The sequence below is a fragment of the Miscanthus floridulus genome, chromosome 13 (assembly GCF_019320115.1).
Source record: "Miscanthus floridulus cultivar M001 chromosome 13, ASM1932011v1, whole genome shotgun sequence".
NCBI lineage: Eukaryota > Viridiplantae > Streptophyta > Magnoliopsida > Poales > Poaceae > Miscanthus > Miscanthus floridulus.
The window spans coordinates 44,708,456-44,735,974 of record NC_089592.1 but is presented as its reverse complement, the minus strand read 5'-3'; the positions used below and the strand labels follow the sequence as shown (position 1 = coordinate 44,735,974).

Here is a 27,519-nt window from a genome sequence, read left to right as displayed (position 1 = left end):
GTTTCATACGTTCTTTTTACTTTCCACAAGACCCTTGTATATCTCACTCAGGATCTCATCTAAGACCTGGACTTATGGCACATGCTCATCATATGAGTAACAACCACCCGCATTTGTGTGTCCAATGATGGTATTAAATCTGAATCCAATACATATTAGAACACGATCCTTATGTAAATCTTCGAGCCACAAGTCTTCAAGCGATCACGCACCAAGGTGTATGGTTTGTTGCAACGCACGAACATATTTACTATAATATATAAATATGTAATAAAGTATGCTCTAGTGCGAGTGAGCGAGTCATGAGTCCGAGGCAATTCCCTAATCCCCATATAATGTATAACATTTGTGGATGACGAAAAATCATAAAAATAACATATAATAAATATTTCAATAATTAAATATATCAAGAATCAATTAAACTATAAATAATATTTATCAATAAATAGTTTTAAATATATAAAATAATTTCATTAATACATGAATGAATTACAAAAGTCCTTAGGCCTCCTTTGGAACATAGGAATTTTAGAGGATTTAAATCCTATAGGAAAGTTTTCTATACACCTCTTTGGAACAAAGGATTGGTATGAAATTCCTTAGGATTGCTATAGGATGCATGAAAACATAGAAATTTTGGAGGAAAACTAACGTGAGGATGGACCTCATGGAAAATTTTCTTTGTCTATCTCTTTCTTCTTGTTCCTATATTTTTCTTGTGTTCTATCCAAAGGCTACATTAAAAAATTTCCAGCATTATAAATTCCTATAGGATTGCAAGTTTCGTGCATCTCTAATCCTGTGTGTTTTCCTATTCATGTGTTTTGAGAATCATGTGTTTCAAAGGAGGCCTTAAAATTAGTATGATTAGCCATATTAAAACTAACCTTTATATGCGGTTAATAATTAGAATAATAACTCACAATAATAATAATAATAAATAATAATATATAATGTTATTAGCAACTTAGATAAGTTTTAAACAGTTTAAATGATGCATGTCACTTGCTATATTAAAATTGATATCATTTACATTGTTAATATTTAATCAATCATAGACTTAAAATTTAGATGGTTCTACAAGCTACTTTGTTATTTGTGGATACGAATAATATTGCATATTCTAAATTTTTTTCAAGAACGCGGATAGAAAGAAATTATAGAAAAAGAATACAGATACATCCACACATAGTATCTTTATTAAAATCGAATATAGATATGGATATCTATATTGACACTAAAACGAATACCGCCATATTAAAACTAACCTTTATATGCGGTTAATAATAATAATAATAATAATAATAATAATAATAATAATAATAATAATAATAATAATAATAATAATAATAATAATAATAATAATAATAATAAAATAATAATAATAATAATATTAATAAAATCATATATAATGTTATTAGCAACATAGATAAGTTGATGCATATCATTTGCTATATTAAAATTAATATCATTTACATTGTTAATATTTAATCAATCATAGATTTAAATTTTAGATGGTTCTACACGCTACTTTGTTACTTGTGGATACGAATAATATTGCATATTCTAAAAAAAATTCGAGTACGCAGATAGAAAGAAATGATAGAAAACGAATGCAGATACATCCACCCATAGTATCTTTATTAAAATCGAATACAGATATGGATATCAATATTGACACAAACGAATACCCATCCTTAAGATGTTTTAACATCCACATCCAACCATAGCTGCTGGGCGAGTGCATCGGCAGTTCGGCACGCACGACATACCTGCCCCAACTGACTGACGGCCGCGATCCCTGCCTGCATCTGCAGCCGCAGCGGCTGATGGAAGGCTACTGGGTGCCTGGCTGCTAGGCCGCTGGCTGCTGGCTCCTGGCTGCCAGAGTCCGGAAAGGCGCGCACAGGGGCATCTCCGCTGCGCTCCCAGCCGCGGCGTGACTGGTGTCACACCACACGCCGAGACTCAGGCAGGACGCTGGAACTAGAAAGCAGCGCACGTAAACAAACGCAGCCACCGCCAATAGCGCGTGACTGTTTCTCATATCAGCCTGCGCACATTTTCACCGAAAACCAAAAACCGAAGACCAAACCGAAACCGACCCGTCGGTTTTTCGGTTCGGTTTCGGTTTTCTGCTTGATGAACTTCGGTCTTCGGCTTCGGCTTCGGTTCTTAGCTCCAACCAAACCTATCCACCGAAGAACCAATGTTTAGTTCGCAAGGTGAAGAAGTCTGCAGTCAGCAGCGTCGCAACCGGCCCACCAGTTACGGCCCACCAATACACCTAGTCCCCGCCGGCCTCACGCATGTATGCACCACTCCCAGGTCCCAGCCGCACCCTAACCCTATCCTTCGCCCTTCGGAGTTCGAGGCGGCACCGCCGAGGCAGGCCAGCAGCGGCGGGCCGGCGCGGCCACGCGGGTGTTCGAGAGGACGCCAGTTGGAGGCAGCAAGGCGGCTGTGTGCGGCGCGGTGGCGCGTCTACAGATCCGTCCAGGGAGCGGCTGCAGCGGATGAACGCGCTCGTAGACTTATGTGAATGCTTGCTACTCTCTCTGCTTGCTTGCTTCTTCCTGGTGTGAATGCTTGTTGCCTGATAAAGTGAACTGTTCATGCGCCGATTTGCTCATTTGCTTCTCCCTGTCGTCAACTCTGATTCGCTGATTCACATGTTTCTCAAGTTGTGTCATCTTCCATCGGTTTATTCGGTTATAACCGAAAAAAAAAACGAAACCGAACTCGTCGGTTCTTGAGTTTTTGGCCAACCGATCGGTTGCTAGTTTCTACAAACCGAAGTTTTTGACAACCGAATTAACCGAACCTAAACGTCGGTTAAAACCGATTGCCCAGGCTGACTGACATACCAAGGTCCGAGGGGCGAAGGGAGGCGGCAAGGCCGGTCTGTTCGCTTGCTCGTAAATGATCGTAAATTTTCAGTCGGAAACCGTGTTTTTCTCTCACACCAAATCAGCCAGCAGTAAATAATCCACGATACGATACGGGCTCCCGAACATGCTAATACCAAGGGAGGCCAGCCAAAGATCCCGAAGCGACACCTGCCCCGAGTCGCTGTTCCAGGTACCACCCCAGCACCGGACGTCCAGAGTCCAGATCAGATCAGATCAGAGAAGGAGCCTGCGCTCAGCTCTGCGCGCCGATCCACCAAACCAAAAGCGCCCAAAGCTTACCTATCCTCCGGTTCTCCCTCGGTCCCTCCTTCCCCTCCATCCCCACCCTCCCTCCTCCACCTCCACCTCCACCTCCACCTCCTCCTCCGCAAAGAGAAAATAAAGGGTAAAGGACCCCCTCGGATTCACAACGGTAAAGCCTGCGGCACCCTGCTCTCCCACTCACTCACTCTCGCCCCAACTCCGAGATTGAGTGCAGCAGAAGGCAGAGCAGGGAAGGAATTTCAGGAGGGGACAGCCCGCAGCGCCACCAGAAGGGAAGGAGCACCCGGACCAGGAGCCTCCAAGCGCAAGCAACCAAGCGCAGAGCACAACCACGGCGCCCAGCAGCAAGGCCAAGGCATAAAGCAATGCAGACGGGGGGCACGGTTTCCAGTACCGCCACTGGTGGACGGAGGCGCGTGTCGGTGCAGTCCACCAGGAGCGCCGCCGGCGCCACATTGGCGTCGTCGGTGTGGGAGGCGCGGATGAAGATGGACGAGGTCAAGGGCGGCGTCAAGGTCTTCAGCGCCGGCGCCGCCGACGAGCCAGCGGACGAGGAGGGCATGCGGGTCTACCGCCGCCTGCGCCGCAACCAGAGCGAGGGCAACGGCGCCGGTGCCGCGGCAGCCGCCACCGCCGCGGCCGCCAAGAAGAGGCGCAGCTGGAAGGCTTCTGAGCCGGTCACCGCGATCGGGGACCTCCGCAAGTCACGCTCCGACGCTGCCGCCGCAGCCGCCTCCGTGACGACGGCCACCACCACCACTGCGGTGGTTGCCAGGCGGGCCGTGGCGCGGGTATCCACGCCCGAGAAGAAGGTGGCGCCCGCGGCGGCCACCGGCGAGGTCAAGGAGGTGGTGGTCGTGGAAGTGCACAAGGCCGCGGCGGCAGACGCCAAGAACGTGGTGCAACAACCAGATGAGGAGTTGGACGACGACGAGGAGGAGGATGAATTATTGGACGATGAGTTGGAGACAGAGGAGGAGGAGAAGGAGATGCTGGATCAGGATCACATGGCCATTGACGACGAACAAACTGCTCTGGACCAAGGCAAGAATCCTTAGTTACTTCCCCCACTGTCGTAGTGTCTTTGCCAGATTCACTTGTCGATGAACTCACTAATAATGTCACTGTGCTCTTCAATTGCTGCCGTATTGCAGTGGAGGACGACGACGAGCAAGATCTTGAGCCACCGACAAAAGGTGCCTCTGCCAATTTTGTCCCTATTTTCTCCTCCACATTTTCTTTGCTTTTCTTTTCATTTCCTGACTGTTGTGTTCTTGCCTCCCAACTGCATCACCGCGAATGTAGCAGGTATTAAGCCCACGCCGTCGGTAGAAGAAGAGAGAGCGACCAACTCAGAGCCGGTGAAACCGCCTCCAGGTGAATTTTAGTCCTTCGATCACTTCGCCCTTTTTTGCGTTTTTGGCTGAGATGGATTCGATCCATATATGAACGACCCGCGAATGCGGTCTTAATTTTCTATTCGTGGATGGTCCAGGGAAGAAATTAGCCTCGGCGGTCGATCTCCGAGCAATCAACCCGGAACCCATGACCCCTCCACCAGGTGAATTTCTATTCCACCAAATGCAAAACTCACGCTAATTCAGTTCAATCTCTGTCTCACATCACTCGCTGCTCCGATCCACCCGGAATGCAGTCGAGAAGAAGGCGACACCGATAGTCGTTCACCGCATGACCAACTTCGAGCCGGCAAAACCTGCTTCTCCAGGTAACTTTGATTCTGAAAAGTCAGCCTAGATGTAATTTTAGCATCACCTAGTTTGTGGGCTCTCCAGTTATGCAATCTATTTATATTACTTATATATATATATCCAGAGAAGAAAGCTTTGCCGGCGGTTGGCCGCAGGATTCCGAAGACAGAGCCTGCCAGCAGTCCTCCTGGTGAATAGCATTTACCTGTTTGTCGTCAAGTTTTATTATTTTTTCGATTAATTGTCTTGGTTTGAAGTTGAAGAGTATGAGGAGATTCAAGGAAGACCATCTCAACCCAGCAGAAGTCAAGCAAGAATGCAGAATATTGGTAATGTCAGCCTCCATGACACCAATCGATATGCTTTTGTTCCCAACAACACAAAGAATCTGATATGCTAGTTCAAGAATCAGTCAGGGTCTGATGGCTCTTGTTCCATTTCCTTTCTGCCCCTTGGTTTCCCAGTGAATTTGGTGATGTGGAGAGATGTGTCAAAGTCTGCACTGGTGTTTGGATTAGGGACTTTCTTGCTCATCTCTTCCTCCTACGCCAAAGACCTAAATTTCAAGTAACTCGCTGTTCAACATTTGCTGCACCTGTAACTCTGAAGTTACCAGAATCTAAAAGCGTTGACAGTAACAAAACTGACAGCAATTACCTAACCTTCCCCGCCAAACTTTGTGCATTCTGCAGCACAATCACGGCAGCGTCATATGCAGGCCTAATCTACCTTGGTCTACGGTTCTTGCGGAAGTCCATACTGAACAGGTAAAAGGCTAATCTCCTCAGAGGACCAGCATAATCACGCGCAAGCAAATTCAAAGTAAATCGCTTGTTGTGTCATTAACCATGGTAACTTTTCACTGCTGGGTAAAAATGCAGGGGTGAAAATGTGGAGTGTGACGATGAAGGCATTGGCGAGAGGTGCTACCTGGTTGGGGAGGAGGAGGCCATCTGGCTGCTGAGGCTGGTGCTGCCATACATCAATGAGGTGCTCCTGAATCTGAGGTCTCTCTTCTCCGGTGAGCCTGCGACCACCATGAAGGTAGGTAAAAACAGAGAAAAGTGCTGTGTGTTCATGTGAATATTAGGCAAAAAGAAGAAGAAAACACTGTACTATCTGGTAGTATCTGGCATAGATGCCTGCAATGCATAGACGACGCGCATCTCTGGATTTGTACTGACAAGTAGACACATGTGCTCTGGTCTGCAGCTGGCACTGCTACTGTTTGCGATGGCCCGGTGTGGCAATTTTGTCACCCTCTGGACACTGGCTAAACTGGGTAAGTAGTAGTACCTCCTACATCTGATAATACATGCATTTCAACAAGAAACCGAAAGATCCGAACTCAGAGCCAAGCCATGGGACGGGTATTTTTAGCCTTTCAGGAAGAGTTTTGTTACAGTCATGATGCAGTAACTTTAGCTTTAACCATAGGAAATGTATGTTGGAACCAGGAGCGTGAGCAACTTTACATGTACAGATAAAGGTACAGGGAGAGGTACTGCAGTCACTGACTTTTCGTGCCTTTGTTCTGGCTGCGTTTGCAGTGTTCTTTGGGGTCTTCATCATCCCGAAGGTGTGCTCCTCTTACTCCACGCAGTTGGCACGATACGGTAAGTACTCCTTTGTCCATGAAACAATGAAATTATAGGATCCGTGCCGACGAAATTAACTCGAGTTTGATCAAAGGTTACAATAAATAATATTAATATTTATATTTCTGAATAAATTTATTTTAAAATATATTCACTAGTTTGATCAAAGGTATCAAGAATCTTAGTAATTTTGTATATAACTTAAGTCAAAGTCTAAATTGTTTAACTCCTCGAAATACGAGAATTGCATTCTTTTAAGGACGAAGGTAGTAAGTGATAAAGCTCTCAACTTCTGCCACATAGTATGGATTTAAATTTGACACAAGATTCAAGAGAGTTGTCATATGCAATAAAACTAGGGCAGGAAACAGAAGATCAAGATAAAATTTTATTGTTAGTACACTAGAATATTGGCCCTGTTTGGATATTGTAGTATTAAGAAATCATAGTATCAAAAAACTGTGGTTTTAAAACCATTGATGTGTGAAACCGTGGTTTTTAAAAAAAAGTCTAGAGTAGAGTTTTTAAAACTTCAAAAAGACTACTGTTTCAGCAATACCATAAAGTTTATTGCACCCAAACACTTTATGGCACTTTAAAAACAAAGTATTTCATAAAATTATGGTATTTTTCTAAAACTCCAAAAATGCTTCGTATCCAAACCAGGCCTTATCCTCATGCAGACAACAAGATGATGTATAAACGAAGAATGATTTTGGAGCTACACTTTAATGTTTACCATCTCCAAAGAGAATCATTACTTGTTTGCATTCTTCAACCTAGGTTAGCTAATAAACTAGTAGAAGTGACAGTGTAGGCGTGTTGTTGGTAAGAGTAAATGATCACTTATTCGGATTCGAGGCAAAGCAAAAGTTATATTAGCCCAAGTAACTTCCCGTAGTAGGAGGGGGGGGGGGGGGGGGGGGGGGGGGGGCGTGCTCGGTTATTCCTCCTACCTTTTGCACATGCGAGCGTTTTTCGACTGGTAAGGAGAGGTTGATTGTCATTTTACGCTGTGGCCCATGCTCGAACGGTATGAAACTGATGGATGCTGTCCCTAGTGAGCCCACACCTCCTTGTGTCCTTTCCTTTTCGTATTCTTTCGTTCAATGGGGGCAAAAAAGGAAGAGAATCTTTCCAAACGACTACAGTAGTATTACTTTCATTCTCATCTCATCGCTGGTGTCATGCACTACAAACCTTGTTTACTCTTTGGATTAGTTTAGTAACCAAACCATGTTAGGTTAGTTTTAAAATTACTTTTCACCTTATTTGGATGCGCATATATTCACCTCAATCCGCGTGTCTTGAAATGGATTGAAGTAGAATTAAACTAAATTCCATTCTAATCCACTTCAACACATGTGGATTAAAATAGATACACGTGCATCAAACAAGGCCTTATGTGGATAGCACAATATTAGCTACATGTAAAACAGGTGTGGGTTACATTTAAGATTAAATTTAAGATTGATTGATTACAATCTTCTTGGTTGGTTAGGAGTAGCTAAGAAAATTTAACTTATTTAATCAGACACTCGCATCACTAAGGGCAACTACAATATATGTGGACTTAGTTCATATACATAAGACCCACGTGAACAGTAGTGTAGGTTCCCTCAGATAAATAAAAACTCTTCCACCCTTCCAGCCAGGGAGAGAGAGGAGTAGCAAACAATAATATTTTTTATTGCTTAAGGGTAGTTTTTGTTATGCACTACTCTGTTGGTAAGGAATATTTTAGTCGTATGAACTGTTATTATTGCTACAATATTTTAGTCGTATGAACTGTTATTATTGGCTGAAACTGGCTGAAAAATACTGTTCTGGCTAAATTGTTGTGAGAGAAAAATACTGTTTTGGCTAAAAAAATAAGTCGAACAGACCGTTTCTGGTTAAGCCGAACGGGGAGTTCAGGATTCTTTCACCCACAGGGCATGATATTTACTGCCAGTACTGATCCTTCCTAGCTTTGCCCTTTTGAAGTTGTAGCGCAGTCTCCAGGAAACACACTACTAGTCATTTCACATCCTAGATCTGGTCTCCCATCCTTGCTAGCTGTCCCCTCTGTTTGTAGGGTCATCTGTTTTGGTGTTTGCTCACCAACCCATCAGCATTTGGGCCTTATTTAGTTTGCAATTTTTTTAGCGAAATAGGACTGTAGCATTTTTGTTGTTATTTGACAATTAGTGTCCAATCATAGTCTAATTAGGCTTAAAAGATTCGTCTCGTGAATTTCGTCTAAACTGTGTAATTAATTTTATTTTTTATTTATATTTAATGCTTCATACATGCGTCCAAAGATTCGATTTGATGGGGAATCTTGAAATTTTTTGCAAAATGAAGTGGAACTAAACGGTACCTTGTCCACAAAAAGATATAAACAACAATTAGGCTCGTGAGTCGTGCGTGACATACTTGTTGCCTGCCATCTCAACAACCACATGTCTAGATGTTTCCCCGTTCCCGTGTGATGTTGTTGGGCTACCATGTCTGCCACTTGCCCACTTCGATTCTTTATTTAGCGTCTGGCGATGCCCTTTAATTTGAGCGATAATTTTGAGGAAAACCTTGAGTCATCTTTACTAATTAGATCAGCCATGATCAGCCATAATAAAGTGGAAGCATCAACATGTGATTAAGAACGAAGCTGATTGTGACAAAGAATTCCGTTAAGTCCGCCACTAGTCATCTATCAGAGTCATCAATCGCGTCAGTGAGTGAAGATGGTAGATGGCTCGTCACTGTCCAAAGACTTACAGCGCGTTCGGCTGGGCTGGCCAGCGCACTCAAAAATCACTGTTCACATGAATTTTTCCTCACAATAATTAGCCGGAACAATATTTTGGCTTATTTTTCAGCCCCGCCGAATAGCCTTTTAACTTGTTTTTTTTTCACAAATCCCACTTCTATTTATTGAACCGAATCCTTTGAAATTCTTAAGGATTCCCTCTTTCCCCATCAAAGTTGTTTAAAAGTTGATGATAATGTAGCTTATAGAAGTACTGCCTACATTCTTGTGCCATATTATCGGTGTTACTGATGATTGTAGAAAGAGGACAAGTTCAGTAAAAGAAATGATGCAGTGAACTTTATGCTTGGTTCCCTTCCATGCATGTATGTAAACTTTTTCATGATACCAGGGCACTAGCACTTAAACTAGACCCTACTGCTTTCACATGTCCGGACTTAATAATCTAGCTGCATGATAGCATGTGCAAAGGCGAAAAGCACATATGGCACCTCACCTGACCATCCATGAAAGGGAAAAATGCCACCATAATGGCTCGTCTAGTACTCAATTTCTCTAAAAAGTACAGCAATGTTTTCCGCTAAGAAAAAAAATAGAGTAACGTAAACGTGGGAGGACATATATACGGACATATTTTTTTCCCCGGCCCGTTTCAAACTAGGCACTGATTTCGACTGCTTATTGGTTGATGATTTCCTTGTCGTGCAGGCAAGTTTTGGCTAGAGAGGGTGAGGGACGCCTGGGAGTCGTGCTCCCACAAGAAGGCTGTGGTGGCAGCCGTCTTCACCCTGGTCTGGAACGTCTCGTCCACGGTGGCGCGCGGCTGGGCGGTGTTCATGCTGGTGGTGGCCATGAAGTGCTATCAGCAGCGCATGGTGGAGTTCGGCTGGAGCAGCAGCACGGTGGAGGACGCACAGGAATCAGCAGCCGACGAAGCAATTGGCGAGGAGCCGCCGGCGAAACATAGGGCCCAGGACGAACCGCAGCAGGAGTTTGGGGCGCCGGTGGTGCCGCGACACAGGCGAGCGCCGGTCTCCGGCGAGTTCGCCAGGGAAAGGCTGAGGGTCAGGGGCGGCATCCAGCCTAGGTGACGGGTACGGATTGGATTTAGGGGCTAGCTGAGGGTGACTGGCTTTGTTCTCCTGTTTTCCTGTTGCCGGTGATCACGTCCTGCGATTGGCAGGCAATAACAAGGGAACACATAGCGTGCTCATGCAGAGCTCCGGATCCCTTGAATTTACCATAAATAGCTTTAGGCCTTCTTTGGCATGCTTCAAATGGCTTTGGCTTTGGCTTTGGCTTTGGCGGATGCTACACATGGAGGGTTAGAGCCATTGAAGCAAAAAAATATAATTATAACATTGGCGTAGTCTATTTTGGAAGAAAAGTGTCCAGAGGCAGTAAAGCAAAAAAAAAGTGACTTTAACATAGTTTATTTTAGGAGAAAAGAGAAACATCTTGCTACAGTGCGCAAGAACCCATAGTAGAAGCTACCCGGTGCTCTATTAAACGCCTCAACCAAACCACTTAAGCCAGGTTGATTTTGTGTAGCGGGGAAGGCTGATGATTTTTTTAATACAAACCTAAACCATCCACCGCTAACTTGGGTGTGCTCTTAATATTGAGCCACAGATTAAGTTGATCGATTAACTTGGGTGTTCTAATGGACTTGCGATCGGCCAATTGAGGTTCCACCAGGCATACGAATGCTAGCAGGTCGCATAATTCGCACTGTACAGTATTATTTCAGTGTGTTTGGTTGGAGAACGAGTAAAAAAATGGAATGTTTGCATCTTTGCTTTTAGGACGGAATGGTTCAAGAATGAAGTGATTCTATTTTCATGTTTGTCTAGGGATGGTATAGACGAGATAGCAGATGACCCGTTAACTATGCGACTTGTCATACAAACATGTGTTTTTTGCCCTTTAACTATGGGGCCCACATATATATCATATAATAAATCGTGGACACGCTCGCATCCGCGTGCTGGCCCGTGACCACGTCACGTCCGTGACACTGCCATGGCAGATGCTCACACTACCACAGTACCACCGCCCATCCCTGCCGTGCCCTCGACCTGCCCGCCACCGCCCAGCCATACTACTCACTTGTCCAAGCCCGTCTCTGCAGCCCACCTGTGCCCATGCCATACGCTCACCACCCCCCTGCCGCGGCCCCGCTTGCCGCAGACCGCGCCACTGGTCGTGTGTCCTTGCCAGCTCTAACCCCACTCGCTAGGTTGGGGAATTTTTGCCATCGTTCGGGACGATGTCATCGCAAGTGGCAACGATGACAAATATTTAAATTTCCCACGAGGAAGATGGCATTAGGTACGAGACGAGCTCGTTCGATTTGTTTTTTTTTTTGGAGCAATCTCGTCCTAAAATCTTGAGGAATATTCCACTCAGGACCGCTGTAACCTCTTGCTCCTCAACCAAACAGCACCTAAGGTTATTGTACTTCATAATTGGCCACTCTCTGCACCATTTCACTGTTCCAGTTTATACTCTACCACATCTCAGCATTTTATACTTTAGCATGGTTCCAAATTCTCGTAGAAACATTTCAAATCCATATTCTCATAGAAAAGTTTCAAATCACTTGAGAACTAGAATCAAAATCACATTATTTAGCTAGCTCGCTAGGTTGTTGAAATTAGAACTACAATAAAAAGAAACCAGGTTTTTGGTGTTTCTCTAGACTAGTACAAAACTAAGAATCAGTTAAGTGATTTTTGGCAGCGATTCTAGTGATTTTACTGAAAATCTGAAACTGAAACATTCCTCGCAGCCAGCCAAAGGCACCCTCAATTACACCCCACAGCCACCACTTGAATTGAAATCACTATTTTGATACCACAAATTATCCTACACAACATGTTAAAAACATATGTCTCCATGGCTGAACAAAAACACAGCATGCATAGAACTGCAATATGCTTCTGGCGCTAACTTGATTATGCTACCATAAACTATTGAGACTAGAATAATTGAAATGTAATGCAAAAAAAAAAGGATTTTCCAGGTTAAGTTATTGTGTTGACAAAAATCTCTGCCATTTTTTAATGATCTCTACTATTAATTGACAATAGCATGCGTATCATGGGTTCCTCATGGGTTCCTCAAGGATGGCATCTGATGGAGGACCTCGTGTACAAAGAGATCCTGCAACTCCAAGTATCTCTCTCTCCATTCTGTTCCCTGTTGGTTTGGAGTGCCATTCTGAGCATTCAGCCCAAAATCAAATAACCTGGAGGAACCACCATGCTTATGGACCCCATATAAAAAAAACATAAGATGCAACAGAAAGAAATATGTAAATGAAACTTGTAAGATGTATGGCACCAAATGAAAACAACAACAACAAAGCCTTTAAGTCCCAAACAAGTTGGGGTAGGCTTATGGCACCAAATGAAAGACAAAGCAAAATCACCCAACCTGAAGCTCATCCAAGTAGCGCTCCATAAAAATGGAGGTTTTCTTTCCAAGAATTGGAACATCATTTTCAGGCCGAGGAAGAATTACTGCCCCCCGTTCAGCCTCCCCATTTGCTGAGCAAACTTTGTGTAATGGTTGTAGCGGTGGCAGATTTACTCGTTTTGGCGTTACTATCAGAACATTGGTTACTGGACCTGAAAAACAATTACATTATCAAAGCTCAGTGGTACTGCAGATTCGGGGGGAAAAGGAAACAAGAACATGATTCATAAACTATATACAAAAGGTGCATTGTGATATATTAAAAAACGCATGGCCATACAATAGTCTTAGCCTCAGCTTTAGAGATATAGCTTATGGCGAAGATTACTAACAAAAAAAGTACCATGTGTCACGGAAGTTGACTGTGTAAACTCACGGATACATACTTTAGAAATCCAGAGTTCATGTTTCAATTATAATAAGACTTCCCATAGAACTTCCCTAAAAAATGGAATTCCCATAGAACTAAGAGTGATTTAGGATTGATTGACGGAACTCAGCCTAGGTAAATTATCACCATTCACCTAACATAAGGAAATGTATATAATAATGCCTTTAATAACAGTAAAAAAATAAAAAGAAACATTTTTTGCCAATTAAGTGTCCCAGGAAAATATGTGATCCTTAGGTTTCTCTGGGAAGAAAGTTCTACTTGTCAATGGAGTAGGCACGCAACCCAGCCACATATTCAACGCATAAGAGTGTCCAATGTAAGAATTAAGTTCAAATATTGCACTAAGTTCAGCAAAGTCAAGGCAGGTTTTCAGTACGAATATAGCCTTTTTAATATAAAATAAGAGTATAACCTTGGGAGTGTTTGAATTTTCGGGTCACTTGCTGACATCTAGTATCCCACACCCGAACATTACCATCCTCAGATCCAGAGACAAGTAGAAGTCCATCTTTGCTTGATGCTAAGCTTGTTACTGCCTTGCTGGATCAGTCAAAAGAAATACCAGAATCAACTTAATAGATATCACCACACAAATGTTAGGAATTTCACATTGAAGCAGCCTATATTAAACAGAGAAAGTAGTGAAAACAAATTTATTTAGATAACGGCATTGAATAACCTGCACTGCTAACAATGCAGATCAATGAATAATAATTACCAAAAAAAATAAGCCTATCATCCAGCCTATCTGTAGTTTCTAAGCAGCGAATAACAGAGAAACAAATAAAAAAAGAGGATGAGAATTCCTTTAGATTGAAGTTAATTAGGGTGCGTTTGGCAGCACTCCTTGGAGCAGCTTCTTCATGAGAATAACTCCAGCTCTGCCAAACGCCAAAATTTGGCACAGCTTCTTAGGGGAATCTAGTGAATCGCTCCCTCATTTTTCTATACCAACCACGGAGCCAAAAAAACTGCTCCCACAGATTCACGCCTGCTCCCCACCCTTCTGATTATAGACCTCCTCACCAAGTCAAAGGTCATTGATCCACAATTGCCACGGGTATAAAAGGCCCGCACTTCCCCATCCTGCACCCGTTTCTCCCAAAGCGCCACTCAGATGGGTCCGAGCTTTTCTCTCCACGCATGGTCAACTGCAGCACTGCCAGCAGGACTGGTCCGATGCCAGCCGTCCAAACAGGGGAGCTCTGCACCCAGGTCCCTCCCAGGACACCTGCACACGGCACCCCCCCCCCCCCCCCCCCCCCCCCTGTTTGCTGGCTATACAGGTGCACCCACTCCCTGCGGTTCGAGCTCCAACTTCCACAGGCTGTCTCCAACTCTCCATAGAGGCCAGTATCGTCTTCCTCTAGGTCAGAACCACCGACCTCGAGGCTGCCACTGGTTGTCCCTCATCCAGACCGAAGGCCCTGGCAACACAACTTTGTTTAATGTTCTGTTGATCAAAGCATAGGATGAGCCCTAGTTAATTTTGATTTGTTCTGCCAGCATGTAAATCAGGTATACATTTATTTGTTGGTGGTTATATACTACTTTTTCCATAGGATGAACAACAATGGCTTTCGTAGTTTATTAAACAATTGGGAAGATTGACAGGGGCAAGCTAGACGTCTGGACCCTGTAAGAAAATGTCTGATTATTTTTGTTCTCTTTTGCGCACTTTGTAATCTATTGGACCTAATCGGTTTGGACTTTGAAATATGATGATTGTACCATGCAAGTTGTGGTGTCAACAATTAATTATTAGCGTATTGGGTGAAGAATTTCTATAGTCAATTTGTGGTTACACATAAATTTAACCAGCATGTATCAAACAATGCATGCCTATTCATGATATGTATTACAGACTTTAGTTCAGACAGTCAGGGTTACTATGGACAATTGCAGCTTAATCCGCTCTTTCAAGAATAACTTCACAGTCACAGCTTGCCAAACGATTTTATCTGACATAATAACTTCCAAGTTCCAATGAATCAGGGAGTGGGGCTGGAGAATCAAGGAGTGGAGCTAAACAAGCCCTTAAAGTGTTATACAGTGTACATTTATGGAACACTTAAGTGTAAGGAATTGTATTAATATTTATTAATTATTTAATTTCATCATTAGTTATTATTGTCAGGATAAAATAATTCTTTAAATCGTATTCAATTTCCAGTAAGAAAATATGTGAAAACTCTAATCCAAACCACCCCTTTATGAAGCACTGCAAATAATATCCTTGCAAATGCAGTTACCCTAAGGCTGTGCAGAATGTACATGTCGCCTGTTCGATCCCCAGCTACATTCCTAATGTGTTGAGAAAGAAAAGAATTTCCATGTTGCCAACTAAGTTCCAAGGTGGATTATCATTATTATTTTAATGTAATGTCACTAGATAAATATCTATGATTTCCATTATTCCTTTTTGCAACTTACTCCATCCCTCTGCCCATCAATCAGAGTAGATGCAACATGGATGTCCTAGCAATTCAATTTTTATTCATTCAAGTCTGAAGTAATTTCGACATCGATGGCAAGAGTATTTCGACAAATTGTTCAATGGTGAGAATACGGACACAACCTTTCAGTTGGATGACTCTTTTGATGACACCAATAGGCGCTTTGTGCGGAGAATCCAAGAATCTAAGGTCAGAGAGGCGTTGAAAAGGATGAAAGGAGGTAAGGCGATGGGACCGGATGGTATCCCTATCGAGGTGTGGAGATGCCTCGGGGACATAGCTATAGTATGGCTAACCAAGCTGTTCAACCATATTTTTCGATCGAACAAGATGCCTGACGAGTGGAGGAGAAGTATATTGGTACCGATCTACAAGAATAAAGGGGATATTCAAAGTTGTACTAATTACCGAGGAATTAAGTTGATGAGCCATACTATGAAGCTATGGGAGAGAGTTATCGAGCATCGCTTGAGAGCAATAACGTGGGTTTCTATAAACCAATTTGGTTTCATGCCCGGAAGGTCAACCATGGAAACCATTTTCTTAATAAGACAAGTTATGGAGCGGTATAGGGAGAAGAAGAAGGACCTACATATGGTTTTTATTGACTTGGAGAAGGCTTATGATAAAATACCAAGGAATGTTATGTGGTTGGCTTTGGACAAATATAAAGTCCCAACGAAGTACATCGGGCTCATTAAGGACATATACAACAATGTTGTGACTAGTGTTCAAACAAGTGATGGAGACACGGATGACTTCCCGATTAGGATAGGACTACATCAAGGATCAGCTTTGAGCCCTTATCTGTTTGCCTTAGTGATGGATGAGGCCACAAGGGACATACAAGGGGACATCCCTTGGTGTATGCTTTTCGCGGACGATGTAATGTTAGTTGATGAAAATCGGACAGGAGTGAATCAGAAACTGGAGTTATGGCAGGAGACTTTGGAGTCCTATATGAGATGTGACTTCGGCACTACTACTCGGGAGGAGAAGGATATTAGTTTGGAAGGTCAAGTAGTGCCTAGGAAGGATACCTTTCGATATTTAGGATCAATGCTACAGAGAGACGGGGATATTGATGAAGATGTTAACCATAGAATCAAAGCAGGGTGGATGAAGTGGCGCCAAGCATCTGGTGTCCTGTGACAAAAGGGTACCACAGAAGCTAAAAGGCAAGTTTTATAGGACGGCGATTAGACCTGCTATGTTGTATGGTGCAGAATGTTGGCCTACAAAAAGACGACATGTTCAACAGATAAGTGCCGCGGAAATACGTATGTTGCGTTGGATTTGCGGTCATACAAGAAGGGATCGAGTTCGGAACGATGATATACGTGATAGATTAGGAGTAGCACCAATTGAAAAAAAGCTTGTCCAACACCGGTTGAGATGGTTTGGACATGTCCAACGGAGATCTCCAGAGGCACAGGTGCGTAGTGGAATCCTAAGCCAGGATAGTATCGTGAAGAGAGGGAGAGGAAGACCGAAGTTGACTTTGGTAGAGGCAATAAAAAAAGACTTGAAAGGATGGAATATACCCAAAGACTTAGCCTTAGATAGGAGTGCTTGGAAAACAGCTATTCACGTGCCTGAACCTTAATTGCTTCTGCTGGGTTTCAACTCTAGCCTACCCCAACTTGTTTGGGACTTAAAGGCTTTGTTGTTGTTGTTGTTGTTGTTGTTGTTGTTGTAAGTCTAAAGTAAAGGTTGAAGAGCTGAAAACATGCCCATATTGTAAGCACTTCCTATGGGTAAATATAGCGGGTCATGCTCTTTTAAGTGATGAACAATTATCTCAGGGAATTTCATGATAAGAGATAATCCACCGCAGTAATTTTCAAGAACAAGACGAAAAGCTAGGTCAGGCAAACCTGTGGTCATCCAATGTGCCCAGAATAGATGACTCGTCACTACCATGAAAACTGAGATCAACACCCATAGCAGTAACATATATCTTTCCATCTCTACCACCAGCATAGAAAATATGACTTCTTGGGTCTAGTGCTACAGAACCAATGCTAGTAGGAAATGAAATGCTTCTTAGCATCCTACCCTCGGATAAACTCCAAATCTGCAGATAAGAACAAATGCCATTAGAATATGTAGCCCAAGATGCTACTTCCTTCGATTCCAAATGTAGATCGTTTAGGAAACAATCTCCAATATGACACTTTTCCTTGTAATGTTCGTTAAAATATACCATTTATATAGCGAAATATATATTATGGAAGTATTTTTCCATGATAAATATAGTAACATCAATCATATGTTGTCAATCTACATAACTTTTCATGCTTATAATCCAAGTTAATAAAGTTTGACCAGATACGATCTTAAAATGACCTACATTTGGAATCGGTGTTAGTACTAGTTAAGATATAAACAAGAATGGCTAACAAGAAATAGAACAAATAAATAACTGCATATCAAAACATTCAATTCAAAAAAGAACAAGAGTTGAGTTGCACACACACTTTGCAGGTTCGATCCTCTGAAGAAGATATAGCAATTGCTCCAAGAAAACAAGCAATATCAGTTACAGGCAGTGCATGCTGACTGAAACTATACAAATATGGTTTCTGAGCCTCCAGCCTTGACTGCTCATCAAGCACCCTGCAACCAATACAACCAAACCCAATGAACACTATAAAAAAATAGTTTGACCAATTTTACCACACAAAACAAACATACGTGATGAGATCCCAAACTTTGATACTCCCATCCTCTGATCCTGAGACAAGCAAATAGTCATACAGCGCGAGGCACCTAACAGCACGATAGTGCGCATGCCATGTGTGGAGAAGCTCTCCACTAGACACCTATAAACCAGCATAAAATCCGATGGGTCAGATAAATAGCTTAGACAATGTTCAAATTTAACCAAAAAAGTGCTGGATGGATCAGGGCCCGTTTGGGAGAGCTCCACTCCCTGATTCTTCAGCTCCGCTCCTTGATTCTCCAATGGAGTGATTCCACCAGATTCCTAGGAGGGAGCAGGATTCTCTACTGATCCCCACCAAAATATAACAGGGAGCTAGGGAGAATCCGGGGATGCAGGTTTTTTCAGCTCCCTCGCTTGTATACAAACTGGAGGAGTGATTCACTTGGATTCCCTGAAGAAGCTGGGTCGTTTTTTGGCGTTTGGCAGCTGGGGAGTGATTCTCTTCGAGAATCTGCTCCGTGGAGCTCTCCCAAACGGCCCCTCAGATATATAGCATAAACTAAAGACAGAAACCAAACTCATAGGCACATAAGACACCAGCAAACAGAGGAAAGACATAATTAGTTACCTAATATTATACCTGTGAAAATACACCTGAGTAAACATGTCAAATATTGACACAACTTTGAGAGAAAACTGAGGATTACAATGTGTTTCTGCTTAAGTAAAGGTAAAACACCAATGCTCAAGTAGAAAAATGGAAGGGAAAAAAACACATCATGACGTTACGGAAAGTCTTCAGGCGCTAAATGGACATATGAGTAAAAATTAGAAGACACCCGGTGGCATTTGATCATGGAACTTTAAACTGGTGTATACACAAATGCCGACAGCATAGTTTTCTAATGGTCACAGTGAGCTTCTAGCGTGAAACGCACAAATTGTGAACCTATGGCATAGTAATCAGCTTCTAGAACTGCCAAGTTATTAAGTGCTAAAGAGAACACTAACGCAAAATAAGCACCGCCTTCAAAATTTTAGCACCTAAAACACACATTCGTTCACCACCCCATACAGTGCAGCACACAAGCCCACGGAAAAAAAATGTTCTACTGCAAGAAATCTAACAAAGTTTATTGTAAACATATTTCATTTCAGAACTAAATAACCCCAACTATTCTTTTCCAAAACAACTGGAAACAAATGAAGTCCCTGGTCCAATTTTGATTAGTCACCACCAGGGGCATCCACTTCACACCACCTAGAGCTCACTAATAACCAAGCAAAGACTCTGGAAACATTCCACATCAACCTCAAACGATAGCACACCAATCATCCAACAACACATACTAACAGTTTCACCCCATCACAAAAAAAAAAAAAAAAGCACAATGCCCTCACCTCCCAAAGGAACATATTGCCATTGCTGCCACCACCGATGAGGTAGCTCCCCTCCTGATCGGCGATAAGTGCGCGGATCGGCTCAGCAGGAAAGCTCTTGACGGCCACTTGCGGCTGCAATCGAAACCAAGAAACGACTAAGGGTCATGGTTCGGAGTTCAAGAGCGCCGTTCGGGGTTTTATGTAGGGCGTGCTTACCTTGTCCAAGTAGTAGAAGTGGATGATCCCGGAGTTGCCGCCAGCGGGAAGAGCCTGAGCGGAGGCGAGGAAGCGGTCAGCGACCGAGGCGAGCGACCGAGGGCGGGAGGCGCAGGGGCGGAAGCGGATGTCCTCCGCGCCGGTGCGGAGGTCCCAGGCGGCCACGCCCGCATCCGCAGATGATGCGGCGAGCACCAGCTGTTTTGGTTGTGGCGGCGGCGCCATGAGCAGCGGAGAGGGGTTTAGGGTTTTAGAATTTTTCACTATTCCGGGGAGACCGCTACACCAGCGAGCAAATATGTCGGAGAGGCCGACGGATAAGGAGAAAATTACAGTACGTCAGCCACACCAGGTTGCAGCCGTTTCTTTAAAGCCTATACACCCGGTTCGTTTACACTGAAATTTAACTTATGCTAAAATGTTTATATCGAATTTTGTTTTTACTACATGTCCAATCAAGAAGATGAAATAGGTGGAGACAAGAAAGCAGCACGGTGGTGGTGGTGACCGGACGGGGAGATGCCTCCGGTGCCTGGCGGGAAGCCGGGAGAAGAGAACGACGCCCCTATACGAGGAAGATGCGGGAAAGAAGGCGGCTTTCGGGTGCGTGTCTCGGGCTTCGAGTGAAGAAGTCGTCGACAAGGAGGAGGGAGGAGCATGTGGCTGGGGAAGGAAGTTGGGGTACGAGATGGACGACGAGGAACTGAGGCAGCGCTGATAAAGCAGCACCGCACAATTGGGGTGCATCAGTGGCTTCTGCCAGGATAGACGAGACACGACGCATGTGGGCACCGTACATGCTAACTGATGTCGCACCAAGCTGACCAAGGTCACGGATTTCAAGGCCGTCCTCCGTGATTCAAGGCAGCACAACTTGACCACAACAGAGCTTAGGTGCACTTTCTGAGTTGGCAAAATCGTGAACCTGAGACGAGGAAGGCTTTTATGTGATCGGGTGATGTTTTTCCTTCCTTCATGCTAATAGTGCAACATTGCAGAAGTTATGGTGCCTTGCAAAAAGTTCCCAAGTTAATAAATTTGTTAACTTCTTTAATCCTTCTAATCATCAGAATTAATGTCCTCTCCAAATAAGGAGAAAATTGCAATCCGTCAGCCACAACAGGATGCAACCGCTTCTTTAAAATCTAGATGAATAGAGCTTATTGCTGCAACGCAGCCAGCCGAAGGGGCCAAAATTTGGCTCTGCTACATGTCCAATCGTGAAGGCGAAATCGATGGAGACGAGAAGGCGGTGCGGTGGTGGAGGTGGCTGGGCAGGGACAAGCCTCCAGCGCCTGGCAAAAAGCCGGGAGGAGAGAACGACGCCCCTAGGTGAGGAAGATGCGGGAGAGAAGGCAACTCTAGGGTGCGTGTCTCAGGCTTTCAAACGATCCCGATTTCCACGAAGGAAAATCCATAGATTCAAACCATAACGTGATAGTCCCAAATGATCATTCTATTACATTATCAAATAACGGTCGATATCACAGTCATACATCGAATACCTATCTTACGGAGAGTACAAATAGCAAGGTTTACTCATTATTACATCGCCACTTAGCGGAATCACTCAGAGCACGCAACATCTAGAACAGCATCAAATAGAACAGCAGCGGACGATGACACCATCTTCACGAACCAAACTCGAGCGAAGAACAAGACCTCTAATCCTCCCAATCATCTCCCTGAAAGTCGTACCCAGGCTCGGGACCTGCCAATCAATTATCAGTACGATTTGTACTGGCCACTGGCTCCCACCCTATGCTTTTGCGTTTGCTTTGTGGTAGTGGAATGCAAGGGTAGAGCAAAAGACCTACTTTAGGTTGTAGTTTTTCCGATGTGAGTGTAATCAAATTTTATAATAATTTGTCAAGTTTTAATCCATCTCTTCCACACATTCACCCATCCCATCACACACATCTCACCACGCTCTCACTCTCTAGGTGGCAAAGACGACTCCCTCTCGTGCCTTGCCTCAACGGCCAAAGCCAGAAACTAACACCAAACCCAGGGGGGAAGAAGAAGAAAGGACACCTCTCGCTAGTCAAGTAAAGCGGTAACATAGGAAAGGTCCATAGCCGAAAGGACGGCGTATGTATCGATCGATCAACCAAACACTCTACAGATGTTTACACTATCCACAAGATCACCATCATCGATGATACGGCTCATCTAGGTTGATTTTAGGCTGCCTTCCAGCTAGCACAATACCACCCTACCACTTAGCCTTGGGCCACCCCGGAGTTCACCGGCATGCTGAGACTGTGAGACATAGTACTAGGCCCCTAGAGGTCACTACGTTTGTCTTATGAGGGTGTGGGTCCCATGCCTATACCTCCCTATATTATCCACTAACAACCTAGTAGTAATGGCACTGCCCTAGCTAGTCAGTAATCCGTCTCCCTCACGTGAGAGCGAGTGGGGTGCAAGAATTCCTATGAACCAGTTATCAGAACGTAAAAGTCCTTAAGATGATCGAATAAGACATCTTCTCATGGGGCCAACCAACGCTCCGTGCCTCGACAGCACCTCCATCTTGGGGCTTCATCCTACGAAGACACTCCATTCTGGGACCTTCTCATCTCACATGTACTTGCCACAGGTACCTCTCATAGGGAATGCCCAAGTCGCATCCCCCTGGCAAGACTTGTCCAAAGACTCATCGTAGAATCCTGCTCGGTCGACTCGACCCTCACCACACACCCAAGACGCATGCCAAGATCTCTCCAAGTTGTTACCACATTAACAGCATTACATGCCATAGCCACTCATAGATAATCCTCCACCAAGCATCACATCACAGATATAATGCATAGTAGAAGCAGTAGTAAGTAAAAGCGAGCATCTATCCTAACAGCGGGTGTGTAGGGGTAAAGGTTGCGCCAAGGTAAAGGCTTCAAACAATTCTACCATGCAACCTATCATAGTTCAATTGCATAAAAATAAAGCGCTAGCAGCTACATTATTGCATGTCTAATAGGATTCTATGAGGTTGGGTGGGATATGGCACTGCGGTTAGGTCATCTCCTAGCTCTTCAGTGTAGTCATAGTCCGCTTCCTTAGGCTGCTCCTCCTCTGGATCTGCCAAACGAGACATAACACCGCGATAAGCGACTCCTATAGATGTTCACAAAGAAACAACAGAAATTCAAAAGATCCAAATGCACTCAAACACAAGCCTATGACATAGAGATTGTTTTTAGAAAAAATTGGACACTGGTTTCATATTTTTCGGAGGTCGGATAAATTTTGTATGAATTTTCTAAGTTTAAATCATTTTCTAAAAAAAGAGCTGAAAATTCTAGGGCTTGACACGTGGCGCGCACTGATTGGATAGGGCGTCGCGGGTCACCGACAGGTGGGGTCAGTTAACGTCAACGTTGACCGTGACTGGGCTCGGACTGGTCCTAGCGGGCCGGGTTATGGGCCAAGTTGGGCCGGTGTAGGGTCGAGATGGCGGATTAGAGGGGGTGAATAGTCCTTTTTCTAAAATTAAATGCGTTGACTAATCGAAATAAATGAGGAATTAAAACTAACGGTCTTGCCAAGACTATACCCCTCTATCTAAGTTAATAAACACCTTACCAAGGTTCTAATTAGGCAACAAAGGTGCCGAGCTAGCTAGAGCTCACCTAACTAATTCTAAAAGCAATGTCACATAAACCTATGCAACTAGTACTCAAGCAACCAAAGGGAGCTCCTACACAATCTAGTAAGCAAAAGCACAAAGCTCGTAAGCTCACTAGCAATGCTCAATAATAAGGCTACATAAGCCAAATTAGAGAGCACAAACTACTTAGCTACAGAAACTAAATAATGTGACTAACAAGACTACTCAAACCAATTAGTCACGCAAGAGAGCAACTAATTTACTACCAAAGTAAACTAGCTACACAAGGGAGCTATTTCTATGCTACACAAGCAAGAAAGGTAATTACCAAGCTACACAAACTAACTAATTATAAGAGCAACTACACAAGCACATTATATGAAAGAGTAAATACAAGCTTGTGTAAAGGGATTGCAAACCAACGGGATGAACAAGGTTGACACAATGATTTTTATCTCAAGATTCACTTATTTGCCAACAAGCTAGTCTCCATTGAGACAAGCTCTAAGGTTGCCACTGGTCCTCTTACTAGTGGTGACCTGCAAGTCACACTCTCCCACGTGGAGTGCTTACCACAAGCTCTAGCACTTTGACATGCCCGGACTACTTATCGCTCTTCATGTCTCGCTCTACTAAACTTGCTCTTCGTGGCTCCCATGGGGCGAGCACAACACCCCTCAGAAGCTCTTCTCCGGAACACCGCACAATCACCACGCAAGCTTCACAACGGAGAACTCACCACCCAACCATCTAGGAGGTGACAAACTCCAAGAATAACAAGAAATCTCCAATCACAAATATTACCTATTGCCACCAAATACAAATCACAAATGCACACACACTAGGTTCTTCAATCCCTCACTCAAATTAGCACCAAGCTTAAGAGGGAGAGGAAGGGGAAGAGGTGGATCTTCAATCTCTCATACACACCCACATAGGGCACTCAATTTCTCACTAGGATCTTGCTCAAAGGATGGGAGAGAAAGAGGAGAGAAGGAAGAACAAGAACCCTAGCTCTAAGGATCCCCAATTCCAAAGAGTAAGCTAAGGGATGAGAGAAGAGGAAAAGGGGGGAGACACACTTAGCCAGCCGGTCACCTAGGGTGTGTTTGGTTGCCCGCATAAGGGCAAATCAGGCTCCTAGGATGCAGCTTGCTCATGTTTGGTTCCCTAGCCACCCTCCTGAGCCAGGCTCTGCTCGTGCAAAAGCCCCCTCCTGGCCTGGCTCGCAAGGAACGCCCAAATCGGCCATTTTTCTTCAGCCTGGCTCGCTCCGTGCTCCCACGAGCTCACACGCCTGGCGATTCCGTGCACGGGGAGATGGCGTGAAGATCCTAGGGTTACCTCCCCTGTTCCCTCCATTCACCGCCTATATATCTTCCCTCCCACCGCCTCCCTCTCTTCTTCTTCTTGTCACTCCCCGTCTGCGCCGCCGGTAAGCTCCATCTCCTCTTCCTCCTCCCCCCCGGTGTTCTTGATGGATTTGTGGCCTCCTAATGCCTACCCTCTCTCTCAATTTGTTGCAGGTGCCATGGATTTGCGTCCTCTCGAAGCAAGTGAGTTTTTCCCCTTCTCTTTCTCCATTTTTTCTGTGCGATTTGAAACCCTAGGTCACCATTGTTTGTTGATCTCGCTGCAGGCACACCAGATCTGATTTCTTGGCTGTTATTGCGGTATGGATCCTTGTTCTTAGGTCTCATTTTTTTTCTTGTTTTTTTCAAGTAAAAATCCTATTTTGTGTATGCTAATCCTCTTTTCTTTGCTTGTGTGCTTACAGATCTGAGCTCCCTCACCTACTGGGTTGGGCTTTTGCTGGTGCTGCTGCTTGTTGACATGGGTATTTTGTATATCTACTCCCCCTCTCGCCTCCCCCCTAATCTATACCGTGCGATAGTGAGTCCTACGTTCTTGGATTCGGATGCATGTCCTACTTTGTGAGATTATGAGCAAGTATATGAAGTTGCCATTTTGTCTGAGCTATTGTCCAAGTCTGTGATGATTCCTTTTGTCCTGAGCTATTGCCTTAGTTTATGATGATGCCTTTTTCTGAGCTATTGCCCTAGTCTGTGATGATGAAAGTCTTATTTTTAGCATGTTCTAGTATATGATGAATCCTTGATATGAGCTTTTGTCCAAGTCCATGATGATGACATTGTCATTCTGAGCATTTGTCCTTAAATTCCATTCATTTTTTCTAGATGGACTTGGAAGAGAAGAGACACATTCTTTTTGCTCGTGCTGCTGCTCTTATCACTGCTATGTATGCCCTGCTATTTGCTAGACTTAGAATGCTTCAAAGTCAGTGGCCTCAGATCAGTTATGGTCTAATGAGCATTAGGGATGAGGAGCGCCAAAGGAACTTGAACTTAATTTACAACTACAATGATATAGAGTGTGTGAACATGCTTAGAATGAGAAGGGCGCTCTTTTTTAGTTTGTGCAACTTGCTTAGGGACAAGAAGCTACTTGCTGACAACATAAATTCTTGTGTTGAAGAGCAAGTTGCAATGTTTCTCCATATTGTTGGTCATAACCAACGATTTAGAGTTGTAAAGCAAAACTGGAGAAGGTCTATAGAGATAGTCCACCGTCATTTTAAAGATGTATTGTATGCTATTGGTGAACTTAGACAAGAGATGATTAGACCTCCAAGCAATGAGACACCAGTAAAGATTAGCAACAGCCATAGATGGTATCCTTTAAGGTAAAAAAACCTGTCATATAGCTGCTAGGATATTGTTGCATTAGCTCATGTCAATTTACTATGCAATTTTGGATGCCATGTAGGACTGCATTGGAGCCATTGATGGGACTCATGTATTTGCCAAAGTTCCAGCCAAGATGCAAGCTGCATTTAGGGGTAGAAAGAATGCCCCCACACAAAATGTGCTAGCAGCAGCTAGCTTTGACTTGAAATTTACCTATGTGCTGGCTGGTTGGGAGGGATCAGCTCATGATGCCACAATTCTTGCTGATGCATTACAAAGAGAGGATGGGTTGAGGGTTCCACCAGGTAATTAAATCAACTATGATAATAAGAAGCAAATGTAACTGCAAAATGATGAATCTAATTGAACTCCACATTTGTTTTAGGCAAATTCTTCTTAGTAGATGCTGGATATGCTTGTCGACCTGGATTTCTTCCTCCTTATCGAGGTTGTAGGTACCATCTTAAAGAATATGGGAATAAGAACTACCCAACCAACCCAAAAGAGTTATATAATTTGAGGCACTCTAGTTTTAGAGTAACTATAGAAAGGGCATTTGGGGCTCTGAAGAACTGTTTTCGCATCATTGACACCAACAAACCATTCCATCGCTTGAGGACACAAATCAAGCTTGTGCTTGCATGTTGTATAATGCATAACTGGATCCTTAGTTTTGGGGTTGATGAGGTTATTCCAGAAGAGTTCTCTTAGGTACCAAATGACACAAACAGTCAGCCCCATCCTACTCATATGGATGACAATGCTGCCTGGGCACTTCAGAGGGATGAATGGGCTAATCACATATGAGCTAATAGGGGTCTTTCTAGAATCTAGAGTTCTATTATGTATCATTAAGTTGCCTGTAATTCATTTTATTCATGGACAAATGCTATTTTTTCCTGTGATTCTTCACTTGATCTGAGACTTTGGGCAATAGCAATAATGTTTTTTTCTGTGATACTACACTTGATCTGAGACTTTGGGCAATAGCAATGATGTTTTTTTCTGTGATACTACACTTGATCTGAGACTTTAGGCATGTGCAATGATGATAAATTTTCTATGATACTACACTTATGCTGAGGCTTTGGGCATGTGCAATGATGATAAATTTTCTGTGATACTACACTTATGCTGAGGCTTTGGGCATGTGCAATGATGATAAATTTTTTGTGATACTACACTTATGCTGAGGCTTTGGGCATGTGCAATGATGTTTTTTTCTTGACATAATACACCTGTGCTAAGGCTCTAGGCATGTGCAATGATGAATTAGGCTATGGCTGAGGAGATGATGCCTACTGATGAGCTTGTGTTCCCTGGAATGGATGGTGGTCTTTTGGCTGGTGACAATGTGGTTGCTGGGGAT

The 27,519-nt window shown here is 43.7% G+C and overlaps 2 protein-coding genes across 5 annotated transcripts; one reads left to right on the top strand and one right to left on the bottom strand.

Annotated features, from left to right (window-relative positions):
- Positions 1–3,138: 3,138 nt before the first annotated feature.
- Positions 3,139–10,504, top strand: LOC136500860 (reticulon-like protein B21). Of its 3 annotated transcripts, none has more exons than XM_066496325.1 (13): positions 3,139–4,220; positions 4,331–4,372; positions 4,482–4,553; positions 4,672–4,737; positions 4,831–4,902; positions 5,010–5,075; positions 5,149–5,214; positions 5,350–5,452; positions 5,578–5,652; positions 5,767–5,929; positions 6,098–6,167; positions 6,436–6,501; positions 9,944–10,504. In XM_066496325.1, the coding sequence occupies exons 1-13, from the start codon at positions 3,542–3,544 to the stop codon at positions 10,324–10,326; spliced, it is 1,923 nt and encodes a 640-aa protein (XP_066352422.1). In that variant the 5' UTR covers positions 3,139–3,541; the 3' UTR covers positions 10,327–10,504. The 3 variants fall into 3 exon arrangements, with proteins under 3 accessions (XP_066352422.1, XP_066352420.1, XP_066352421.1); XM_066496323.1 differs by having other exon boundaries at positions 3,144–4,220; positions 5,143–5,214; XM_066496324.1 differs by having other exon boundaries at positions 3,147–4,220; positions 4,485–4,553; positions 5,143–5,214.
- A 1,502-nt stretch (positions 10,505–12,006) lies between these two features.
- On the bottom strand, positions 12,007–20,113 carry LOC136501113 (protein ROOT INITIATION DEFECTIVE 3-like). Of its 2 annotated transcripts, none has more exons than XM_066496610.1 (8): positions 19,833–20,113; positions 19,635–19,748; positions 18,263–18,390; positions 18,046–18,184; positions 17,443–17,642; positions 13,522–13,649; positions 12,674–12,867; positions 12,007–12,502 (listed from the first exon to the last, which is right to left on the bottom strand). In XM_066496610.1, the coding sequence occupies exons 1-8, from the start codon at positions 20,055–20,057 to the stop codon at positions 12,347–12,349; spliced, it is 1,284 nt and encodes a 427-aa protein (XP_066352707.1). In that variant the 5' UTR covers positions 20,058–20,113; the 3' UTR covers positions 12,007–12,346. The 2 variants fall into 2 exon arrangements, with proteins under 2 accessions (XP_066352707.1, XP_066352708.1); XM_066496611.1 differs by having other exon boundaries at positions 12,352–12,485.
- Positions 20,114–27,519: the final 7,406 nt, after the last annotated feature.